The sequence below is a fragment of the Chanos chanos genome, chromosome 5 (assembly GCF_902362185.1).
Source record: "Chanos chanos chromosome 5, fChaCha1.1, whole genome shotgun sequence".
Taxonomy (NCBI): domain Eukaryota; kingdom Metazoa; phylum Chordata; class Actinopteri; order Gonorynchiformes; family Chanidae; genus Chanos; species Chanos chanos.
The window spans coordinates 46,491,860-46,516,160 of record NC_044499.1 but is presented as its reverse complement, the minus strand read 5'-3'; the positions used below and the strand labels follow the sequence as shown (position 1 = coordinate 46,516,160).

At 40.1% G+C, this 24,301-nt stretch overlaps 1 protein-coding gene across 1 annotated transcript; it reads left to right on the top strand.

The window, feature by feature from the left end:
- The first annotated feature begins 775 nt into the window (after positions 1-775).
- Positions 776-24,301, top strand: shisa9a (shisa family member 9a). The gene is made up of 4 exons (XM_030775867.1): positions 776-1,293; positions 2,792-2,898; positions 21,515-21,652; positions 23,919-24,301. The coding sequence occupies exons 1-4, from the start codon at positions 776-778 to the stop codon at positions 24,299-24,301; spliced, it is 1,146 nt and encodes a 381-aa protein (XP_030631727.1).

The window sequence follows — 24,301 nt, the reverse complement described above, 5'->3', positions numbered from 1 at the left end:
TGCGTCGTAGATTGCTGTAGGTGACAGGAATGTTACTCTATGATTTGATTCCTTGACTGTTTGATTTAATGATGTGTAAATATATTGACATTCAAGAAGACGACATGTAGATAACGTATGTAGAAATGTACAGAAAAGATGCTGTCCTGTCACGTGGAGTCAAAAGATAATAAAGAATAAAACAGAGAGCATCACTCCCAAAGCTCTACGGGAAAATAAACCGTTTTCTCGCAAGATTCTCTCTCTCTCTCTCTCTCTCTCTCTCTCTCTCTCTCTCATTCAATCCCACCCCTCTCCCTTACTCACCAGGTTATCCCTCTCTCTCTCCCTCTCCCTCTCTCGTATTACCTATTATTCAATCAGTCGCGTTCGAGCGTACCGCACTGTTTTGCCTGTACTAGTTACAGTGCGTGTGAGCGCATGGTAGCAGAGACATTGTCATTGGAGGAGATGTGTTCAGTGTAGGAGTTGTGGTTGAGTTTTAGGACCAGTAATACAGTTCTCTAACAATACCACTGGTCGAGCGACAGGAGGAATGAGAGGCAGCTGTCAGGGTGGGCTAAACACCCTCACATATCAGCGGATTTTAGCGGAGGACTAAGATTCCTCAGCTTCGTTGAGAAGGGAGCATCTTTGAAAATGATTATCACAACGCATGGCTACATTTTTCTATTTGGATATATGTCTTCTGGACTCTGGTAGTACCAAATCTTTTGTTTTATCCACATCTTTTTGTTTCCAGTGCAAGAGAAGCCTTTAAAGGGGAGTCTACAGGATGAGATGGACAGTCCTGATTTTAGGGTACTTTTTGGTTAAAGTTATGGTGCAACTGTGTAAGGCAGATGGAGAACCCGGACAGCAGCTCGAGGGTTTCATAATGCTATCGGGATCCAACGGGTCCAGGGAGGAGGAGAACGGTTTTTCTGAAAGTCCACACACAGAGGACAAATGTCGCGGATACTATGATGTGATGGGCCAATGGGATCCACCGTTCGTTTGCAAAACGGGCAATTATTTGTATTGTTGCGGCACCTGTGGCTTCCGATTCTGCTGCGCTTACAAAAACTCCCGTTTGGATCAAAGCACTTGTAAAAATTATGACACCCCTGTGTGGATGTTGACAGGACAAACTCCATATAAGAAAAATGACCCCAGGCACGATCCAACCAAGGATAAGACAAACTTAATTGTGTACATAATATGTGGAGTTGTGGCGATCATGGCACTTGTCGGGATATTTACAAAACTTGGGTTAGAAAAGGCACATCGACCCCAAAGAGAAAACATGTCTCGGTAAGTTCGAGAACAATAAGGCTGTTTCGGGAATGGTTTGGAGCTATAGCGTTTACTTCTTTATTATGGAGAGAGATCATTTGCCTCTCCTCTCGTTGTGGCGGGTTGACGCACCAAAACAGCTATTGCAATTGTTACAGACAATTGTGAGCAGCATATAATTTCATGTCTGTGTAAGTCATTCCAAATAATTGTTCAACATCGTTGTTTAAAAGAGAATACAGTACAGTCTAATAGGATTTCATTGTGCCCTTGTGCGCACATGAGGCACTGTCACACGTCTCTTTGACTAGTACAGTACTTGACGGATACAGAAAGACATTGACTGATGTCTGTAAGCGAAAAAAAACCCCCTCAAAAACAATGACCTCAGCAGACCAAATTCTATGCAAAACCAGCTTTATGTCAAGGGCCAATCGCAACCGTAGCCTACTAGAAGCACAAAAAAAGAAAGTTCTTCTGATTTGACATCCCTTAGGTGTCTGAAACAATGGGAATCGAATGTCTATAGACATGAGAATGAGAGATGAAAGAACTGACAACAAAGAATGTGTCAGGAAGTATCCATCAACTACTCTCTGTAATTCAAAAAAAAGATTTATTACACAGAATCACATACAATGTTTTGATCAGTCAGGCAGTCCAATCAATTCGACCCGTCGGCTCTCTGACTCTTCATCTTGATCTTTCCAAACGTAACGACAGCAAATCACACCGGCAACAATGCCTTTCATTTATCTGAAGTTTTTCTTTCATATAATCTCTGTTTGAGAGTGATTATTTTGGTCTAACTCAGTGTAGTTAAACGGGGCTGCATATGGCAGCATTTGAACCTCAAAATTGTGAAATATAAGTCACTGAGTACGCATTAAAAGTATTGTGCGATTTGTATCACGTACTTTCTCACGCGTACTTGTCTCCCCCAATGTACTTCACTCGCTCAGTGGAGGCGAAGGTGCCTCCTTTCTCTTCCTCTTTAAAAGGCGTTCATTTGTTTAGAGCAAGAGAGACACTAACGTATCCGATGCGATCTAAGCTACAGCCAGAGAAAGTACCATGGACAGCGCAAACATTACAGCACTGCACCAGTTACGCTGGGCGCCTGTATCCCGTGTCAACAGTTACGCCCCTGACAGAAATAGTCTGTATTTAAAGCTGTGGACTGGTTACTGCTGTCATTAGCTGTGATTCCAAGTGCAACCAGCAAAATTCAGAATTTTAGATCTAATTAACATTTTCTCCATGTACAGTAGTGATCACATGAACTTTTTTTGAAGAACACGTAAAGTCATGCAAAAACACAAGATTGAATCTTTTGTACTTAGTTCTTGTTTTAGAAGCAGTGGCACAATCTATTTTAAAGAAAAAAAAGTCTTAGACTAACATTAAGGACCACTAACGCAGATACCCTTAAATGTGTACAGTTCTAACTGGCAAATAAGTCGGAGCTAAATGAGGCACATACTGAGAATTAACGAACATGCTTGTTCCTCCACAGAGCGGTAGCAAGTGTGATGCAAGGCACCCGTCCGGGTGAACACGAGGAGGCCATTGGAATGCATACACAGCACTATGACACCATGCAAGCGAGGGCGAACAATCTCCGTGAGTTCGATTCATTTGTGATTGATAATTATTTTTCATAGCTATTGTCTCTGAGTGCCTGAAAAATCTGAATAATCTTAATGTGGATGAGTAGAAAATGCACGATCAATGGATTTAATGTCGTTTTCCACAGTCTTGAAGTTGTGAAACCATTTGCCTACTCATTTACAAGAATTTGAAGACTTCCCACAAACTGTATAATTAACTTCATGCCATGCCAGCCATCTGCATTAATCCAGAAATTTTACTCTTTAACATTTCATGGTCGCTTGAGTATGTAATCATATTCAGTGGCAGAATTGTGTTTACAGTGCAAATGGCCTTTAGACTGCACAATGTGAACTGTGAATGCCATGGATTCCCTTGGAACACCTTTTTATTGCAAATCTTGCTTACACGACTCAAGATCTGTTCAGAATTCAAAAGAAAAACAATGCTGTGAAAGCCGTCTATTTCTGGTTAGTCCTGTGGGTTGCCATAGCAGTTATGTGTACTGTGATTGTTTAACTCTGGGATCAAAGAGCCCAGACTGAATGACTTAATCTGGACTATTTAAACACATTTATTGTCTGCTCAGATTCAAGAGTGATTACATCACCTCTGCCTCCCCCTCCCGTCTCTACCATGGTTACGAGCACCCACAAAATGTGCCTGCAAAGAAATTACACAAAGCTCACTAAGGCTCTCAAAGAGTTGCTCTAAGGCATCCATTTTGGTTAACACTGGGAATGTGAGTTACCAGCAGGAGGAATATTCCCTTAATTTTAAGTGCAAAAAAATAGTCATCCTCTTCAAAGCAGCTGAGTCCACAGAACTGATTGTAAACTGTGATGAAGTTGTGATGGCATTTCATTGTCACACGCAATTTCTAAAGAAAACGGTGAAGGAACAGTGAACATTATAACTGTTTACTGAAACAGTTAAGGAATAGTGAACATTACAACTGTTTATTGTCTCAGTCAAGAGCTCAGAGATGCATAATTATCTTTGTTTCTTAAATGCGAACAGAAAGCTGCCATGGAACTTTGAAGGAAATTTTATGGGGCGTCTCACATATGGGCGCACGTTCACTCAAATGTGTCGCTTAATGTAAAAAACAACAGAAATTGCAGTTGAGTAAATGACGTTTACAAGCTTTTAAGGCTAACTGGGATATGAAAGGTTATGTTGGAGTGTTCCTCCTGTGTGAAACCAGAAGGGAATTTTCTGATACGCCTTAATTGTCAAAATGTTGATTATTGGTGATGTGAATCCTGCTCTTTTAACCTGGTAATTATGAAGGATGGGATAACCTCAGGGACCTGTTCCCCTGTGATCAGCCATATTGGTGTCAGGCTTCAGTGTAGAAGGGTAATGATTTGAACTTGAGTGAGGCACAGAGAGAGAGAGAGAGAGGGCGAGAGCATGTACCACTGACAGAACAAAGGAGGATTATTGAACTTTATCTTCGCTGAGGTGGTGTCACTGCACAGATGATGTCGATGGCATAATGAATAATGAATAATAATGACATATAATGTCTTATTTTCTCTTCCAAACTAGAGCTACAGATGAACAGTGGTATCCAGGCTTATACATTTTTTTTTACAAGACATCTCTTTGCAAAAGTCCAAGAGTATTTTTTAAATGATCTGTGTAAATGAACTGTGTAAATTGTATTGATCGTGCCAAGGTATATCACTGTTTTAAGGACTCATAAGAATGTACTAAGCAGTAGAATTATATAATGAAAATACAGCAGAGGGACCCTAGAGAAAAAGGTAGTGCCTGCTTGAGAATTTGCTTTTAAGTATTTCTACAGTAACTAAACTTTTGACGGTGGCCAACCTCTCTGCTTTTAGGCAGTGACCTTCAGTAAGCATGTTTTATATAAATGCCTCCTGTTCTGGATAGACCACAAACAGATCTCTTGCTACCCAGGTGCAAACTTTTGAAAGTTCAGAGGCAATGATGAATTGATGTTTTTTGTAATTTCCGAACTGCTTTTTGTGACTCAAGCATGTCTTTACACAAAAAAATAAAACACACGTATTCAAGCAACTCCACACTCAAATAGGAACAGACAGTTTAGGCCTTGTCCTATGGCCCTGAAACCCCGACAGAGTTCATAATGACGTAGTCTTTCAAGTCATTTTAGAAGTGGACCCATTCTGAATACTAAAAGAGATGGAAACCCCATATGTAAAAGCTTTGGCTTCAAAGCAAACACACACACACACACACACACGCACACAGAGGGGGGGGTGGGGGGGGGGGGGGGGGGGGGGGCAAGGGAGACAGAACGCCAAGACTTGCCGAGTGCTGTTGACTCCTATCCTATCAGCATACTAAATACCCATTAGAAATGAGTAATATGAATATAGGCAGATTGGTACATGCGCAGAATGGAAAACAGATGATATATTCCATTGTCTACCATAGTCTACCATTATCATACTTTGAAGGGGAAGTTCAACCTTCTTCTCAGTAACTCTTACCTCCTTTTTAAATGAAAAATAAAGCAAAACTGAAAATGTGAGCGCTCGTCAGAGAAATTGTCTAAACTCTGGATTAGTCTTACAATCGGTTCACCTGTGAAGAAATATGAACCTCTCATTTAAATGTACAAAACATACGATTCTGACTTAATTAGAACTCAGAGTACCATTGTCAAAGACCACGGTCATGACAACAGTATAGTAACAATAAAACATCTTATTACTGTTTATTGTTGTATAACATTACTAATTAGCTCATCATTTTCCAATTGGCCTGTGATTATGTGACATCACCCTCTGCAATGATACCTCAAAAAAATTCAAAATCGTACGTGTTCCATGCATATGTGCTCTGAAGTTAAATAATGTCCTTGGAAGTAGTTTGATTGTGTCGTTTACATCTGTCTGTACATATCACAGAAATCACAGAAATAATCATTCATATGCTAGTCTAGACAAGCTCTGCCTGTTCACTCCATCATGCTTACATGTTTTTTTTTTTATTGTTCTTCATATACGTAGGAAACAAGAAGGAATGGATCCATGTGCCAGTGGTTAGTGTGTGAAATGCTCACATCTTAAGGGTGCAGTTAATGCGACTGAAATGCAGACTTACACAAATTTTTCTTTCTCTCAGATAGAGTTTAGGTCCAAAGGGACATAATATATGCATGGTAAGTGCTGTCAGGAATGCCGTGGGTAGTTTTTGTACAAAAACAGTTCATTAGAATTTATAATATTTGTCTTCTTTTTAGGTCATACTCAGTATGTTTCCTTCCTAAAAATGTTTGCACAATGTCCAGAGCTCAAGTGTAGTATCAAAACCCAGCAGTTGGACTTCAGCTCTCTCTCTCTCTCTCTCTCTCTCTCTCTCATGGCAGCTCAGTGTTTTAATCTATTACAGACACTTTCACCTGCATGCTCTTGCAAACGATCTTGGGTGCTAATTCAAATACTTTACTCCAACTAATTACCTAAATGAGGTTTCCGAAAGATGCACTAGAATTCTATTTTATCTTGTCGACTTGGCTTCTCCTCTCTGGCTGCACACATGCCTGAAATCCACCTGTGTATATAACTGCCTTTGGAACAGAGGAATTATATTTATGTTCCTCGATTTTCAGTATTCATGTGAATAATTTGGAGTTGGCAGTATTCAGTAATTTTATATAACCTGAATGATGATTAAACGTTTATAATATCTCTTTATTCATGAGAGATATTCTCTTCTTTGTCCATTTCTCTGTGTAATGATAGTCTGTTCAGTTATGGCTAGAAGTCAGATCGTATTTCTGACAGGCAATTATGTGATGGTGGTGAGTAGGTTAAGCGTTGGGGGGTGGGGGGGGGGGGCGGAGTAGAAATTTGGAGGTCTGTGACAGGTAACTGGTTTGCAGACACGTCAGTTTCCAAACATTTCTCCCCCCTGCCTGCTCTTTCACATGAAGAGAGGTGACTTGAATGTGTGTTTATATGTGATCAGCAGGGCTCATATTGATTTGTAATTAAATGTTGATGGTGCCTTTACTTGTGGATTCTCCACTGAAATGTTTTTCCCACCTTTAATGAGCTGACATCTCATGCGGCCTTAATACCAGGGGACAACATGACATAGCTCTTGGCAACTTTGTAATGATCAAAAATAATAGGCTCGTACACCCATACAATCACTACTCTATGGGAGTAAACTCACCAGTGTCACCTTCTGTAGTTTATGATCTATTGATTACCAAAGCATCTCCTCTAGAAAATTAAGTGTCGGAAGGTGTTAAACCAACCTTCCCATGAGAGTTAGTATTTCCTCTTGGGTAATTTGGTTTAAAAAAAAAAAAATCAAGGTATATAATTTGAAATACCAGTTCACAGGTGTTGCATCCCTGTCTGTTCTGTTTGCTTTGGAGGGCTCTCCATCATTCAACTCATACTGCACCATTACAGATTACTAAACATATTATTACGTCATGAATTATCACACAGAATACTGAAGTAAAATGTTTTATAAATAAGCCTTCCGATAAGCTATGTGGAAATGCAGCTGTTTCGTTCGCAACACAGGTTTGAATCTGGCACGTTTCTGTGTTCAGAGGGGGGAGGGGGTCCAGATTTCTTCCCTGCAAACCAAAAAAATCACTTATTCTCATAGCCAAACATCTAGAAATAGGGACAGACCACAGAAAGGGATTACACAACAATCGCGAGAAATCCTCTTTTAATCTTTTACATGCGTGTAAGCAGTTTTCCTCTCTGAAAGTTTTATTGTGAAGAACTCATGATCTCTCATTTCTGAATGATAACTCTATAAATTACCCAATTGCAAGGCACTGCTTGCTCCATCTCACCCCTTTCTCACTCTCTCTCTCTCTCTCTCTCTCTCTCGCTCTCTCGCTCTCTCGCTCTCTCTCTCTTGCTCTCTCTCTCTCTCTCTCTCTCTCCCTCTCTCTCTCTGTGAGGCTATTGGCCGCGGGTGAGAACACTATGTTTGTGCCCATGGCAATGTAGCAGCCTTCTGCCCCAAAGGCACCATCCTACCCCGATTTACTGGGCCATGGTTCATGCTCCGTGAGCCAGGCAGCATATTTCTATTGGCTTCAAGACCACAAGCCACCAATGCTGCCATGCTCCGGTGACAGAAGCTCCCCACTGGGAGTGCATTTGGGCCAGCATGGCCTCCCCAGCACAGAGAACTCGACTGAGGAGAACTGGCTCTGATTACACGCCCAGAGGACTGCCTGGCAGCTCTCACATTGGAGAGAGGGACATGTGGCCATCAGAAGTGCGTCACTGTCTCAGGGGCACATACAGGTCTGTTACTTGATGCCAATGCTAATTTTACTTCAGAGGCTCAATTCTGCTACTCATTGTCACAAGAAAACACAGAGAGAAACGAAAAAAAAAAAAAACTGCAACAAAGGAAAAAAAAATGGTCTTTTTAAGATATACTTAGTATCAACAAAACAAAACAACAAAAAAAAGGCAGTTTTTCCTCAGCGATCAGCGAAGCGTGTGTTTATCTCAGCTCTGTTCTGTTGATTTGACCCATGCAGCTTGAAGCTTAATTTGAAGAAAAGTAGACAATAAGTAAAAGAAAAGAGAGAAAAAAAAAAAGTCTGAAGCATGTTATCCAGCAGGGAATCGCAGCATCCAGAGGTGAAACAATCAATGTATGATCATACCGCGGCGACCGTAACTCAAAGGTTTGTCTCCAGAGCTCAAATAATATCTGTACATTTCAGCTCACTTCTGTAATTTAGCCTCGAGTTTTTTGCGTGGTAATGGGTTCAATTCAAACGGTGGTCACTTTCCATTTACGCGTGAAACACTCTGCTAATATGGGCGTTTCTCTGCCCTTTATCCTGGGCTTTATTTAGTCTCATGCATATATGCAAATGCACCATTTCAGTATCTCCATAGATCACAGACGCTGTCTCTGGAACTCAGCAGACAGTAGCTCATGAATTTTCTGATATTAATGAAGTATTAATATGAGACCAGGTATGAGATTGAGCACATTCACACAAACAGTCACATAAACATAAAGGTACAATTTTTTTTTATTTATAATGAAGTAGAACCTGCTCTTTAACTGGATTTACGTTACAGAGACATAGAGTATCTTTCCATAACCAGAATATGTCAGAAATAAAGCTGATAGAGATTACAGCTGAAAATCACTCTGTTTGTTATTGAAGAACATGCTTTATATGATAATGAGGATGTAATATCCATGGGGAAAAATGACAGTGATTTGGTATTCAGCAGTTAAGAAAATTTCCACGTGAATACATGAAACTCTCTGTAAAACCGTATAATTTTTCCAGTTTTCTAACTGAATGGAAGGGAATACCTAACATTTACATATACAAAGATATTTTGACGATGGGAACAACTCAAAAAAAAATTTCATTACTTTCGGTTGGGTAGATACTGTGAATTATTAATTTTATTTTATTTTTTGTTCACAAACCTGGTGCTGGAAGGAATTCTTGGCTGCAACCCACAGGAAGAGATCTCAGAGATGAAAATCAGGAAGAGAGAAAGGAGGAGGTGAATCCTGACCCAGTTAGAGAACCTGTCCATACAATTATCGATCCCTTGGTTTGTTTGAGTGGAGAGATTTCAGGAAACAGCTTTTTTTTGTAAAGGAAGCATCACATAGCTATGCAGTTATGTAAAAACAAACAGGACGCTGATACATTTTACAGACCGCAACCACAAATGGACAGTAGAAGAGCTGTGTAAAGCACACGCGTGCACGCGCGCGCACACACACACACACACACACACACACACACACACACACACACACACAAAAACATGTTTGAAATTAAGCCTCACACTTCTTTACCCCTCTGCTTAGAAGAGAGCACTCCATTACGCTGTAGTATGTTATTAACCAGATATTCACATGGGGTTTGGCATTTGGTGTAAGTGGTAGGGAGCCTGGTGACTATAACTGATTCAAAAAGAGAACGCCTTTGGCCATGAGGCATGATGGGAAGCATCCTTTGACTTTGCACTGGTATTTTAAGTCTCCTATCGTAATTCATCTATTCAAGACTTTCCCTCTTCCCTCTGTCACATACAGACTTCATTTATGTAAGTATTGATTTTAATCAATGCCTGTGGCTCCTTCCCTCTCCCTTTCCTCCCCTTTCCTGCATGTGACTGATGCGATATATTGTCATCGCAACAGACGAAAAGCCTGGTTCTTAGATCAACACTTCACTGGCCAAGAGTGATGCATAATTCATTGCATGTAGCGTTTTGCAAAATGAAGGAAATGACAGACTAATGTTTTTCCAGCTGAACACTTAGTGTCTCAGACCGTTTATCATTTTACATGACAGAAATTGGAATAATTTCTGTGCTCTGTCTGTTCCGCTTGTGCTGTTAGTGGACAACTAAGGACTAAGGACATGGCGTTGTTGTTTTTTTTTGTTTTTTTGTTTGTAAACTGTGAGCGAGCGTTGAAAAGTAATCTTCCATTTGCAGTGTATGAGAACAAATCTAACCTCATGTGTCTACATTTTAGAATAATTTATGTCTGGTTTAGGATACACATTAATTCTGCACATTTATTCTTGATCACGTGAAAAGTGCTCAGGTTGGAAACTGTGCGGAACTGTGGACGCGTGTGTGTGTGTGCGTGTGTGTGTGCGTGTGTGTGTGCGTGTGTGTGTGTGTGTGGGGGCAGGCCAGCTGATAGATACTTTGATGAGTTATGAAAGACATGTAAGTGCTACAGGTGTATAATAAGTAGAGCAAAGTTCAATATGGCTTTAAAATAGACCACACCACTAAGATTTTTATCTACACACTGCACTGATGGTAAAATACTGTGTTATGACGCATTTATAACATGTATATAATACCAGATTAACATATATGTAGTGTCTGGGTATACGTATGGTAACCAATTAATCACAAAGAGGCCAACTATCTTGTACATAATCAAAACCAAACAAATACATGTCTAAAAGCTAATTTATTCAGTTTTCCAAGTTCTCAGTCCTGCCATAGGTTCAATCATTGCTATATCTGGGCCAAATATGGGTAACTACCAAAAAAAAAGGAGCGCTTGAATAATTGAGGAATAAAAGTACATTGAAAGCAGGTGCTTCCACTCAGCTGTGGTTCCTGAGTTCATTCAGCAATCACACGAAGGGTCATGTATAAAAATGCAAATCAGCCAGAGAAAGAGATCTCAATGAGGCTGATTGTATGAGCACGTTTGGTGGGATTGTCAGTGATGAAGACTACTCATCGTATTTATGATATATGAAAAATAGTGTGTGAGGTGATATTAGCATGAAGGACTGACGGAAAATGCTTCAAGACCTGGGGTCAACTGTGGTCGAAAGTGATTGTGACTACAATGTCCATGTATTCCTTTGACATGTAATGTAAAACACACAAGTTACTTATAGCTCTTTTCCACTAGGACGGTGCTGGTGCCGATGCCGGTGCCGGTGCCAGTGCGGAGCCAGTGCTGCCTTGGTGCCTTTTGAGAACCGGCCCGCATTTCCACAGGTTTGGGAACCGAACGCTACATAGCGAAAGTTTGGGTAATTTCCGTGGGGAAAAAATAATGTCGGACAGAACGCATCTGCTTGCTTTTTATAAATTTACTTTTACACTAGGCTTCTACACAGCGAAACACCTCACGAATTTTTTAGTTGCCCTGAGAGGTCAGTCTAGAGCAGGGGTCTGCAACCTTTATTATCAAAAGAGCCATATTTGCCCCCTCCCACCAAATAAAATTCATCTGGAGCCACTAAACCTATTTGACCCTTAAAATAAAGATAACACAGTTTATAGAATTTTGTATATAGTTATACTCTATATACAAAAACTATCGTTTATTATGCATTTATGAAATTGTAGAAATACAATAGGCCTACAGCATTAGATTTTTTTTTTGTTGTTTGCTAATTTTTCGCCACATATCAACTATACAGGTAAGCCAGCATCGTTGGTAGTGAAAGCAAAATTAAACACTCTATTTTCCTCCAACACCTTTCTTTTCTCGGATTTATCCATGATAGCTTACCGAGGGCGGGGGTCAGATCTGCATATTAGCCACCTGCTTGGAAAAGCGCCCAGAAGTGCGAGTACACAGGATGTGACGCATACTTTAGTGGACGAAGTATTAAAACATTTTTTTGAATTTCCACAGAAATTAAGAAGTGTTCCCTATGAAAAGATTAAGCACCGCGCAACAAAAATGAGTGAACATAAAACAAAAACAACCATTATTTATTTCGGTGTAATCTGTGGTCAAAGCTACAGAGAGCCATTGCAGAGGTGCTGACAAGCCGCATGCGGCTCAAGAGCCGTGGGTTGCTGATGTCACGCTGGTGGAGTGGTGTGGGACCCAAGCGCAAGACACAGATTGTAGTGACAAAAAGAAGGACTTTACTTACAAACTGAAGATAAAAATACAGGTGCAAACAGGAACAAAAACCGATAACAAAAAGGTGCAGCCTAACAGTGCGTATATAAACACAAACAACGATAGACAAAAGGACAGGTGAAACACAAGGGCTTAAATACAAGAGGAAAACTAAACAGGGCAAACATGATTGGAAGAAATTAACAAGGGGAGAACGAGGTTAATAAATGCAACAAACAGGATCAGGTGAGGGGTGGAAACACACAAGGAACAGGAGCGCAAGACTAGATTTCAAACTAAAAGATGAGGTGCAGGCTGTGACAGCTGACCCCTGGTCTAGAGTATAAACAGGCTGTGCTCTCCAGAAATTAGGGGGGATACTATGACCATGACCAGGGATGGGAAACACACAAATGGTACCTGTAAAAAGAATAAAAAATGCTTCTGAATAATAGAAAAAAAAATCTTTCTTTTTTTTTTGCAAGCAACACCATCATTATGCTGCAATATCACTGACTGTTACTTTGACTTGATTGCATTTTCTGAACCTGAGATGATCGCTCAAAGATAAGGAAGAGAATCAGGGAGGAAGAACAAGTCCTTGTGAGCGTGTGTGTGTGTGTGTGTGTGTGTGTGTGTGTGCGTGTATGTGTATGTGTATGTGTGTATGCGTGTGTGTATGTGTGCGTTTGTCGTTTGTGTATGCGTATGTGTGCTTATTTGTGTGTGTGTGTGTAGGTGTGTGTGTGTGTGTGTATGCGTGTGTGTACGTGTGCGTTTGTGTATGCGTATGCGTGCTTATTTGTGTGTGTTTGTGTGTGTGTGTGTGTGTGTGTTTGTGTGTGTGTGTGTGTATGCATGGCCAGCCTGCTAGGGTATCAGCAGGTCACTGATGAGACGTATGTCATATATATTTTATATTTTAGATTACTGTTATTCAACATAAGCATTTAAAGTTTAGTTACCTCAAGCTTTACTACATGAGATATATTAAGCTTTACCATATGAGATATTTTTCAAAAGATTTTCAGTTTATTAATAGAATGAGACACGTGATATATGACAGCTACTAATACCAATACATCTTAAAATAGGCTTTTCTTTTGGTTTTGAACTAAAAAAAGCAACTTTTCTTTTAGCTGTTCCCAGTTTAAACCTTGCCCACTTCCAGTTTCTGTCTGAATACAAACACAAATACAAAAACAAACACACACACATAATTTTTTCATCCCAACACATACAGATAAAGATACAAATAGTGGCCCAGCTGCACAACCCGACTACTGAGTGATGAAAAAAGTCATAGCACCAGTTTAATGACCCTTCACCATGCTCTCAACACAAGGACAAATGCATGTGTGACGCATGCCAAAAGAAACTGGCAGGCCTGAGTGCTTGTTTCTCATGGTGAACAGTTATGACAGCTCTGTTATGGAATAGTGTATGTTTTTCTCACATGGTTTAAGTTCACTTCAGTAGACACCACTAAATATAAAGTCGTTCACAGTAATCACCTTCATCCTGTGACGAATATATTTCTGTCCTGATGGAGGTGTGTTTTTTGTTTTTTTTTATCACGCTATAATGCATAGGGACCATATGCCATGACTGCCTCAGTCACTAGATCTCAATCCAACTGAACACCTACTTACAGGTTCTGAAGTCCCACCTGAAAAAGCTTTTTCTACCAATATCAACAAAACACCAAATGATGAAACTTCTTGCAGACGAATGGTGTTGAATTCACTCCAGCGCAGTTCAGGACATTTGAAGAATATATGCCAAAGGGCATTTGAAATATTATGGCGGGTAGTAATAGCCCTATTCCCCTATTAAGACACTTAATTTCAGTGTTTCCTTTATTTTGAGAGTTACCTGTATTCATGACCCACATTTCTCTCTTGTCTTCCTGCCCTGGATCTGTATAGCGACTACACACAAAGTTTTCTGTTTATCTTCAGGCAACAGAGCTCAGAACTTTGCTCGGGGGAGCATTGAGATTCCATCTGGGATTCCCTTTCATAAGCACATCTCTCCTGAAGGAAGCTAACGCTCAGCATCAGCTAATTCATCCAGCAGAAAGAGGCCCTTTTACCTCCGAGCGCTGTTCTTTAATACTGTTGCTAAGACACTGCTTTGCCTCCGAAAACTCTCGCTCTGAAACAGCCATACAGTTGTTTGTACAACTATACAGGAAAACTGAGATGCTTGGAAGGCCAGAGAGAGAGAGAGCATATTTATGAAGGTTACCTCTCAAACTGTTTATCGCTATGGAACCTCTTATTATCTCTTCTTGTCCTTCTTACTGTCCTCTCCTAAGACAGCCCTTAAAGTTGACAATTTGCCAAAACCGTTTAATGCTGATTATTGAAAACTGATGCATAGTCCTTGACATTTCAGTATCTTTATTTATAATATTGAGCCTTATCGTAATCACTGCTGCCTTATCTTCTGCTCGGTTCTGAATAATTACAGTGTGTAACATCTTAAAAAATGGTTATGGCTATTTCTGAAGCAATTCTAAAGGACTTTCTGCTATACCAATTCGCCCAACAATTAATGAATTAGAAAAGAACCACAAAAAATAAAAATGGCTATGAAATGTAGTGTTATGAAATCATTTTGTTCGGGAATGAAACCTTTTGTAATGAATTTTTACATAAGATTTCAAAATCAAAGACAAAGTCGTCCCCTTGCAGCTTTCAGTCTATATTCAACAATTAAAATTGTGTACCATAGATATAAAAGAACCTCCCTGCTGTTAGATTAAAGGGGTATGGTTGCAGTCATATGAATATTAATGAGGGTGGCCTGACGGACAGGGAGTCCCTGAAGTCTGCACTGCAGTTAATTGCACTTGTCAGTAAAAGCAAATAGGCATTTGGTGTCAAGTGTTGCATAATGTCATTTTTTTTCTCCTTTTCAAATACAAGGAAAATGGTACATGTCCATGCTTATACCACATACAGTACTTAAGATTATCAGTACTATGTGGGACACTTAACACAGAGGTAAGTATTAAACATCAGAAATTTCCAACCCACAGGCTCACTCAACAAACTACTCCATGACAGTCATAATCTGCCATGATAAACACGATTAATACTTTGTCAAACTGACGTTGTCGAATTATCTGGGGTTTTTTTTGGGGTTTTTTTTTTTTTTTTTTAAGATTCTTACTGCCTACCTTCATGAGTATGCCATAAAGAATCCTGATCTTTAAAGTAACCTTGTCTAATTCCGTAGAGTTACAACAGACCCTAATGGGAAAGTTAATATCCTACTTAAACAGAGAAAAAGAAGAAAAAAGAAAACAAATTCTGCGAAGTTGAGGAGAGCTTCGTCGAAGACGCTACTTGATGCCTTGCAATCATAGTCCTTGAGACCTGACGCACTGCCACATTCTGTTAATGTGGAGAGTAAGTGGCAGGCATGCAGAGTTTAGTCCTCTCCAATTTGGAGTGGAAATCATTGAGTAGATATGCCCTTCTCACAGTACCATTCCGCCGCGAAGGGCTGATCCCGAAATATTCTCCTGCATTTTTTATGAGCTGCTGGAAAGGTATCTCATTCTCATTGTGTTGACTCGCTCTCTGTGTTGACTTGCACTTTGTGTTAACCTTGATATATTTAGCTTTACAAGGCAAGCTTTCCATCATGGTCCATGGATGTTCAGACAAGGATAAGACAGCCGGATAGATTGCAGTTTGCTGTAAACTCAGTAGCACACAGATGAAGAACATTAAAAAACAAATAGGTTTATTTTCTCTGGCAGATGGTTGTGAGAGTGATTGACAGGCGAATGGATAATCAGATGTAGAGTGATGTGTTTTTCCACTCGCAAAATTCTGGACTGATCTATTTCTGTCTGCTTCTCCTCTTTAGTGTCCTGAGTAAACAGTGTCTTATATCTCATTTGATGATGTATTCCTTGACTCTTGTTTACCAAACACCCTGTAAAATGATGTGCAGGGACACAAACTCTAACTGAAATGCATCCATCACCGATCTGGCTTTGGACTGATGGATTGCTCCGCTCAAAGATGTGACGTTTTGCAAATCAGCATCTCTGGTGAACTCACATCCCTCTCCTGTTCCACAAAGCTTATCATTGTCCAATTAAATCAAGTGCTCCTTTTGAGTGTAAGGGCATTTTCACACTTCACTTAAACATTTTTTTTTTTTTTTGCAAATGATACATTAATACACACGGAAGATTGTGTCTGAAAATTATGTGACATTTTGTCAGTGCCATACAGGAAAGAGTTCCACGCAGACCTGCCTGATGAATTGTCGAAAGGTACATCAATACACTGATTCTCACCCAAGGTTATACAATTTATTTGATTGGCACTTGAGCTGAACTGATAAATGAGATGTGCTTTGCCGCCGGAAGCAAGCCACATCTGATCTATCAATTAATATGGTAAAAATTCGCTCTAGTGCAATATAGGCATTAATAACGCCTAATGAGTTACAGGCCATGCATTTTTTGGCTACTTGATTCTTTATCAAAGCTCATTTTTCTAAAGAATAGAAAAGGCTTAGTCACTCCCATAGCAACGCGGGTTTTTTTGGGGGGGGTTTGTTTTTGGATTGATTTGCTGTTGCTTCCAATTACAAAACAATAATGAAATGGACACTGTAAGCCTACTGCTCTCTGTAGTCTACAGCTTGAATGCATACTTGAGAGATCTGTGCGGGAATTGTTCTGTAGAGATTTGGGACAGTGTGTTCCCTTCAAAAACAGTGAGAGCTTTTGACCCAAATATGGACCAATGGACACGCACACATGGCTATAATAGATGCTATAACTATTTGAAGGCATTTTCACCAACTGTCTGTTTCTTCTTAGAAATTAGCTCAGACTTTTGACTGGAAGCTTATTTGGTATTCTTCATATTCTGTTGTCTATGAAACCATTATGGATATCCTGTCTCTCATAAAACCCTGGACAGAAGATTGGTGGTGAATAAACCTCCATATGCACCCTTCAGTAATCTTAAAATTCATAGCTCTGAATTAGTTTTCAGAGTTATCTATCAGTCTCACCTACATGTGCAGACATAAAGCACTACTCTTTCTTTGTGCCTGGTATACTCTGTTCCTCTGTCAAAAATGATGACGCCACCTGCTTTTGATCTGATGTGTGGTGAAAAAAAAAACATATTCATTTTATTCCTTTGAAAGATCAGGCTGTGTATGGAAACCGGTGACCTGATATAGAACGGGATGGTACTTCATCTGTATTTCCCTTAACCACCTATGAGGCTTGATTGAAAAAATCTGATTGATGATGTCAGCTAACACAGCTTGAATCACAACTTAATGCATCCATTTGCACTGTGTGTGACTTACCGGATCTCATCCAGAGACTACTGACTGGCAGTGGTTTTGGTTGGTAATTTTTAGCTCCTCTTTTTAGTCTCAGTCCACTGCCCCCCCCCCCCACCCCCTTCTCGTCTTTCTTTATAGAAAAAAAAAGATCTTAGCAGAAGTGCATTAATAGAACAGAGTTCAATACTGTCTCTTATTGTTGACAATAATTGTCATGATTACCTTGGAGAAAATATTCAAACAAACTCAATGTTAGTTCAATGCAGATTTATTACACTGCAGATGGTACAGTGCTTCTACCCCAAATAGTCCCTTGAGATGAACCAAGTCTCTAAAGGAGAACCCATCGACCGCTGCCTGTGAATTAGTGGGTTAAAATATTTTGTAAGTAATATACAGCTATACAAAGGCCCATGCATCTATGCCATTATTTAAGAGAGAACAGAGGAGAGTAAATGTGTTTTGTGGCTAAAGAACTGTATCAAGTGCTTTTCAGTCGCAGGCGTTTCAAGACGATTTACCGCGACATAACTATTGACATGAGTGTCATTGGTCGGTAAACGATGTAGACTGCTGCTGTCTTCCTAATTGGTGTGCTGTCTCAATGCTCAAGACTTTGTCTTCAACTTCTCCAAGAAAGCATGGCCTGTTTTCAACAAAACTTTGAGCGCTTTTGATTACTTTGAGAGTTAATTTAGTGCTACACGGTCATTTGACCAAATGGATATCAGAGGGAAGAATCTGGGCTTATTTGAGGAAGACATTTGTGAGTTGATAAACAGTCATTGTTTTGACCCCCCTATGAGAAATCTCCTCTAAGACTTGTTTTACTGTCTTATGAAAAGAAGCAAACTGCACAGCTAATGAGCAACAGGGAACAGATGAACATATGGGGGAGATAATGAGGACATCAGTGTTTATGAAAGAATTCTTATAAATTTCATGGGTTTTTTTTTTTTTTTTTTTTTTTTGTGAGGAAAACAGACATCTCTGTATCATATTTGTATATTGCGCCTGCTTAAATGTCCTCAAGCCAAATATTGGCTCATCTTTAATGCATTTGGTTTCTTTTGACCCCTCTGTCTTCACTCTCAAACTTCCACGTCTCCTATTGTTAACTTCACTGATAGCTGGAACACATATGGATCAATCAGTTCCAAGTACAAATGTTAACAGTGTCCCTGTGTACTTTTCTCTAGTCTGTGAATCCCACAAAGAGACACTTTTCCAGCTTTTAAAGCTCATTATTGCTCTACATGTAAGAGCCTTCATGTCAGCCTTCATGTCAGCCTACCTGTGAGCGGTCTGTAGGTGGTCTGTGCATGCTGTGCTCTGGCCCAGTCCGGTACCAAAAAAAGAGCTTTTATCATCAGAGCACTCCAAGAAGAATGCCTGCAAGAGATACCAAGCGTATGTCTGTTGTCGCTCATATATTACAATACATCTGTTAGCCAAAAGGGCACATTTAGCCATCTTACTTTCACTTGTCCTTGCCTTACACACACACACACACACACACACACACACACACACACATACACACTCTCTGTCACACAGTCCTCCATGTAAAGTCAACTGTCCAATTCTCACCATAGTTTTGAATGCAGGGACATGAGGAGTATGACCTTTTCCTCTTGGCTCTGTTTCCTCATAACTTCTTGCTCTATCATATAGCAATATGGTGAAGAAAACAATATGAAAAAAAAATATTTGTTGCAGAACAAGGTCCGTGGCTGAGGTAGACGTATGTACACTGACAGTGATTGTTGTTTGAGAAAGTATATGGCCATCACATGAAAAATTCTAAGCCACGTTCTAACTCTAAGGCTCGTAATCCTCACGTTTAAATCAGACGGGTCATGTCAGGATTCAGAGACATCCAAGTTGCACTCCCTGATTGTAAGATACAATTGCTTAGCTTGTTCACATGTGGGCTGAACGCACAAAAGATATGATATCCATGCAGAGTGCATCACAAATTGAACACAAACAGTCATGCTGCCATGACAGATATGAGGTAGCATGAGGTTTAGTACTTAGGAGGAAGTTTTCCCAGTAGAAATGAGTCAGCTCCTTACACAAAACAAAACGAGACACAGAAATACGCAGGCAATTGAAAAGAACCATGCATGGGATCACTCCCACTTGCAGGCTACTTTTGTCAGCTTTTCAAGAGAGTAGGATGAAAAATCTGTGGTGTACAAAATGAACAGCATGCATGGTAAAGACACAAATTTGGTCCGAAATATGAGCCAAAATGCCCATTTTGAACCATTTTTTTTTTCTTCAGAGGTATGTTCTGCTCTCATTGGGCTTAGCTCCAACATGGCACATTCTCTCTCTCTCTCTCTCTCTCTCTCTCTCTCTCTCTCTCTCTCTCGCTCTCTTTTTATGAACCCTACTGTCTGATTACCCCTGGCTTCGCTATACACATTTCACCATATCCATCACACCCCCCGATGATAGATGTCTCTGTAGAAATATAGAGCTTCCTTGGGACAGTCTGGAGATTGATCTTTGATGTCAAGGTGGACTAGCTATAGAAAAACGCAAGGGGTTCACTTGCTTCCTTTGCAGTAGATGTGACCTGAAAACATCAGGTAATTTGAAGTTTTTTTTTTCCCTTCCGCTTTTAAGAAATCTCCAATCCTTATGGTTTCTTTGTATTATGTCTGAGGAAAGCAATATGACGATTTTGTGTTTTTCATAAAGAATGGGATTGAACAATGACGTTAAAAGGCAAATCTTTTGAGAGGCAATGTAAATATTATTGGACAGGTAGTATTACTCACATACACATCAATCAATACTTGGATTTTTTTAAAAAAAGAAACGCTTTTATGAACAAGTCTTGAACCAAGTATCTCACAGTGTATAAACATCACTCATGTAGCCAAACAAACATTTGAAAAATTCTATCTTAAAATAATCCATTTCAGGTTTATCCCCTGAATTTTTGTATTGTAGACATGACAACAGTTTGCAATGTACAAAAGGCTTAAGGAGGAAAAACATTTGTCAGCACTGATACGCATTTTTCTGTACGGTCACCGACCACACAATTACACGAACCATTTTATCTTTTCAGTAATGTCATAGCTTACGTTTGTTTACATCTGTTTTGGGTAATTTGGTTTATATCTTAGCACATATCACCTCGTCCTCAGTGAAGAGTGTGGTACAGTGATAATAACATAGATTGGTGGGTGTGTGACTCATAGTGATGCGCTTTGTACTGACATGTGTCAGCCGCCCTGTATCGAGGCTGAGTGATTAATTACTCACAACAGGAGCTCCTCTGTGACAGTTACGCCACGCAGGTTGCGCTTATTTGATCGTCATTCACTGCTGGCAATCCATCCCAATGAAACAGAAGGAGGCAAGTGTGAAAATCAATGGAGCCCCTTGTATAGACATACTATTCCTGCTTCTGTCTGTGTCTGTCACAGTGAGACAATAAGTGGGTGAAGGGGCTACATTTGAGTGACATTAACCACTATCCAGGAATAAATACAGCAACTCCCTCTGTTTCTCCACAAGAGGCACCAAGTGTCGCTGCAACATGTAATGTTAGAATATTAGTCTGGAGGCAGGTGTTCTCATAAAGCTTTTTGAAAATCGTTTCGCTGTAAATGACTGAAATGCTCTTGGCTGCGGAAGAAGGAATGCAATAATAACAGAACTCTGCTACAATGTCATTGCAGAATTTATATATATAACTATGTATATACACACACACACACACACACACACACACACACACCACACACACACACACACACACACACACACACACACACACACACACACACACACACACACATATATATATATATATATAAACAGCAGCTGCGGTTGGTACTATTCATTTGCTAACCATTTGCTTTTTCTTGTTTGGTTTTCAATGTAGAGGGAGGACAGATAAACAACATTGGCCCCACCTTGACCCAACCACACCCATACCCAGCGCTCAGCCAGCTGGCCCATGTGTATGAGCAACAACAGCCCGGGAAAGAGCTCAACAAATATGCTTCACTCAAGGCCGTGGGTAAGAACTTCTTCAGGTCTTCACTCTCTCGAAGCAGCACACCTGACGCAAGATGTCTCATGTCCCTTTACTCTCTTCATAATCACAGTCATCTGTCACTGCACTGGCGTTGTATACGGAGCTCCATGCTACACTCAGTTCCACACTGAGAGATCTAACCGTGGAAATGTATTTGTTTTGGGCACCTCAGTCTAATGGTATCAAAAGGTAGTGTCAAGATTAACCAAGAACAAGTAGCAGGTCTCCTATAACTCAACCCCCCCCTGATGCTCTCAGCATCTTTTTCAACTCCCCTACTGCCTCAGACAATCTTTTTTTTTTTTTTTTTTTCTTTTTTCACACCAAAGCTCAGAACTCAATGGAGGTTTTCACTGAGGCATGTAATGCATTCAGTCAAGTTCTTTCAAGCATGACGCACCCCCAGGCAAGCAAAAGGTTCTAATTTTCCCTCATCATGTGTGACATGTTGAGAGATCATTGAAGGGAGAAACACTAAACCCTCCGGAGTTGGTGTTATTTCTCTTTTATTTAATTGCCTTCGCCTGAAATTCCCAAAGGTATAGAATCAGCAGCCTGAGAGCCGATAAGCCACAGTTCTGCCAATCGATACTTATCTTCCCTGTCCCCGAATGCATCTCTAAGGTCACACTATTGAATATCTCCTAGACACTGAGAAGTGGAGCTAACTAATAAAGGATCACGCCAGGAAATTCACCTCAGAGATATTTGGATATTTTCCTTTTATAGAGACAAATCCCTAGCCAATTACGTCTAGCGTCTGTGGCGAGGGGGAAAAAAAATAAATAAATAAGCATCTTTCAGCACAGCCCAGATTGCCATTTAGGATGACACTAACTCCACGTACACATTCACAATGCACCAAACTGATGGGAAGTTTTAAGTGTTCTGTGGGCATTTCAGCTTGCAAACCAAAGCTTGTGCTTGACTATGGCTCTTGAGGATGTGTGCTATTGAACAGTGACATTGATTCATCCCCCCCAACCGAGTGAAAACAGGTGGCCGTCGCTCCGAAGGGAAAACGTCTACAGTGCCCTGTGTCTCATTCTTTTCCACAGAAAAAAATTATGATAAATATCATTATATCCTCAAGGACGTTAAAGTAACAGACCATCAAATACAGACTGAGTCACACATGGATGCTTAGTGCTAAGGACCCAAGAATAATGATTCCATTGTGGCCATGGAACATCTAGCGAAGGGAATCCTTTTTTCGTCTTTGGACCAAGTTACACTTGCAGAGAAATGTGGGAATAGTGATACTGCATTCTGCACTATATCAGCAATAACGAATGAATAACACTTAATATGATAGATAGATAGATAGATAGATAGATAGATAGATAGATAGATAGATAGATAGATAGATAGATAGATAGATAGATAGACAGATAGATAGATAGATAGATAGATAGATAGATAGATAGATAGATAGATAGATAGATAGATAGACAGATAGATAGATAGATAGATAGATAGATAGATAGATAGATAGATAGATAGATAGACAGATGCATAATCAGATACTTTATTGTCCATGAATGTGGAATTTTGGCTTTAGCTTCATGTTACATGGGGCGTTAGAGTATTCCTTTTTATACAGAGATAAAAACTATCTTTTCATAACCAACTAAAGTGGTATTTAGGGCTTCTGACCTTAAAAATCCAACATCAACAAGCTTAAGGATTGGTGTAAATGTCTGATATGTCCCTTTGGTCTTTCACTATGATATGCACAGCCGGGCCACACAGCCAGACAGGGAGGTTCTGAACGAATTTTTGACAGATTAAAGGTCAGAAGAAGACATTTGATAAACAAATGCCAGTGAGAACATTACAGCCCTCAGGGGTCATCATGTTCGACCTCAGAGGATGACTATGGCACTGAAGTGTGTAGAAAGCGAAATCATAAATCAGTAAATATTGTCATGGTAAGAATGTAATGGCCAGCGGTTTGTCGTTCTTCCAGAGGCTTATGGTATAAATAAACAATAATGTCGAATCACAGAAAACTGATTATTTCTATCTCAGTTTTCAGAGAGTAATGAATTTCGCCTGGTGAGCATGAGGGTTTGTACTAATGTATCACTAGAATGGTTTCATTTTTATGTGTTGTTCAATCTGCCTCAACATATGAAAGTTGGACCACATTTCCTAAGACTCTAAATGAAACTTTTAACGACTCTAAATTAACTTTTTGTCATTTTTGTTTTGTTTTTTGTCGGTTTGTTTGTTTTTTGTCTGTCAGCTGAAAAAGCCAATGGCGACTTCTACAGCAAGAGACGTCACTTGTCAGATTTGGCAGCTAAAGGCAACCTGCCGCTTCATCCAATGAGGGTGGAGCTTGAACCCACTGCTTCCTACATCACAGAGACGCCCTGCCCCAAGCAGAACGGACAAAAACCCAAGACCGGAAAGGGCCCGGCCCCCTACAACTCCAATACCATAGCCACTCCCGGCATGCTCCAGGGCTGGAACGGCACAGAGACGGTGGGGCGGCGTAAGAACTACGGCCCTAAGAAACCTTGTACAGTGGAGCAAGTGCACGAGCTTCATACTACTCGCAGTCATCACTATCTTCCCACACAACCCTACTTTGTAACCAACAGCAAGACTGAGGTGACTGTCTGA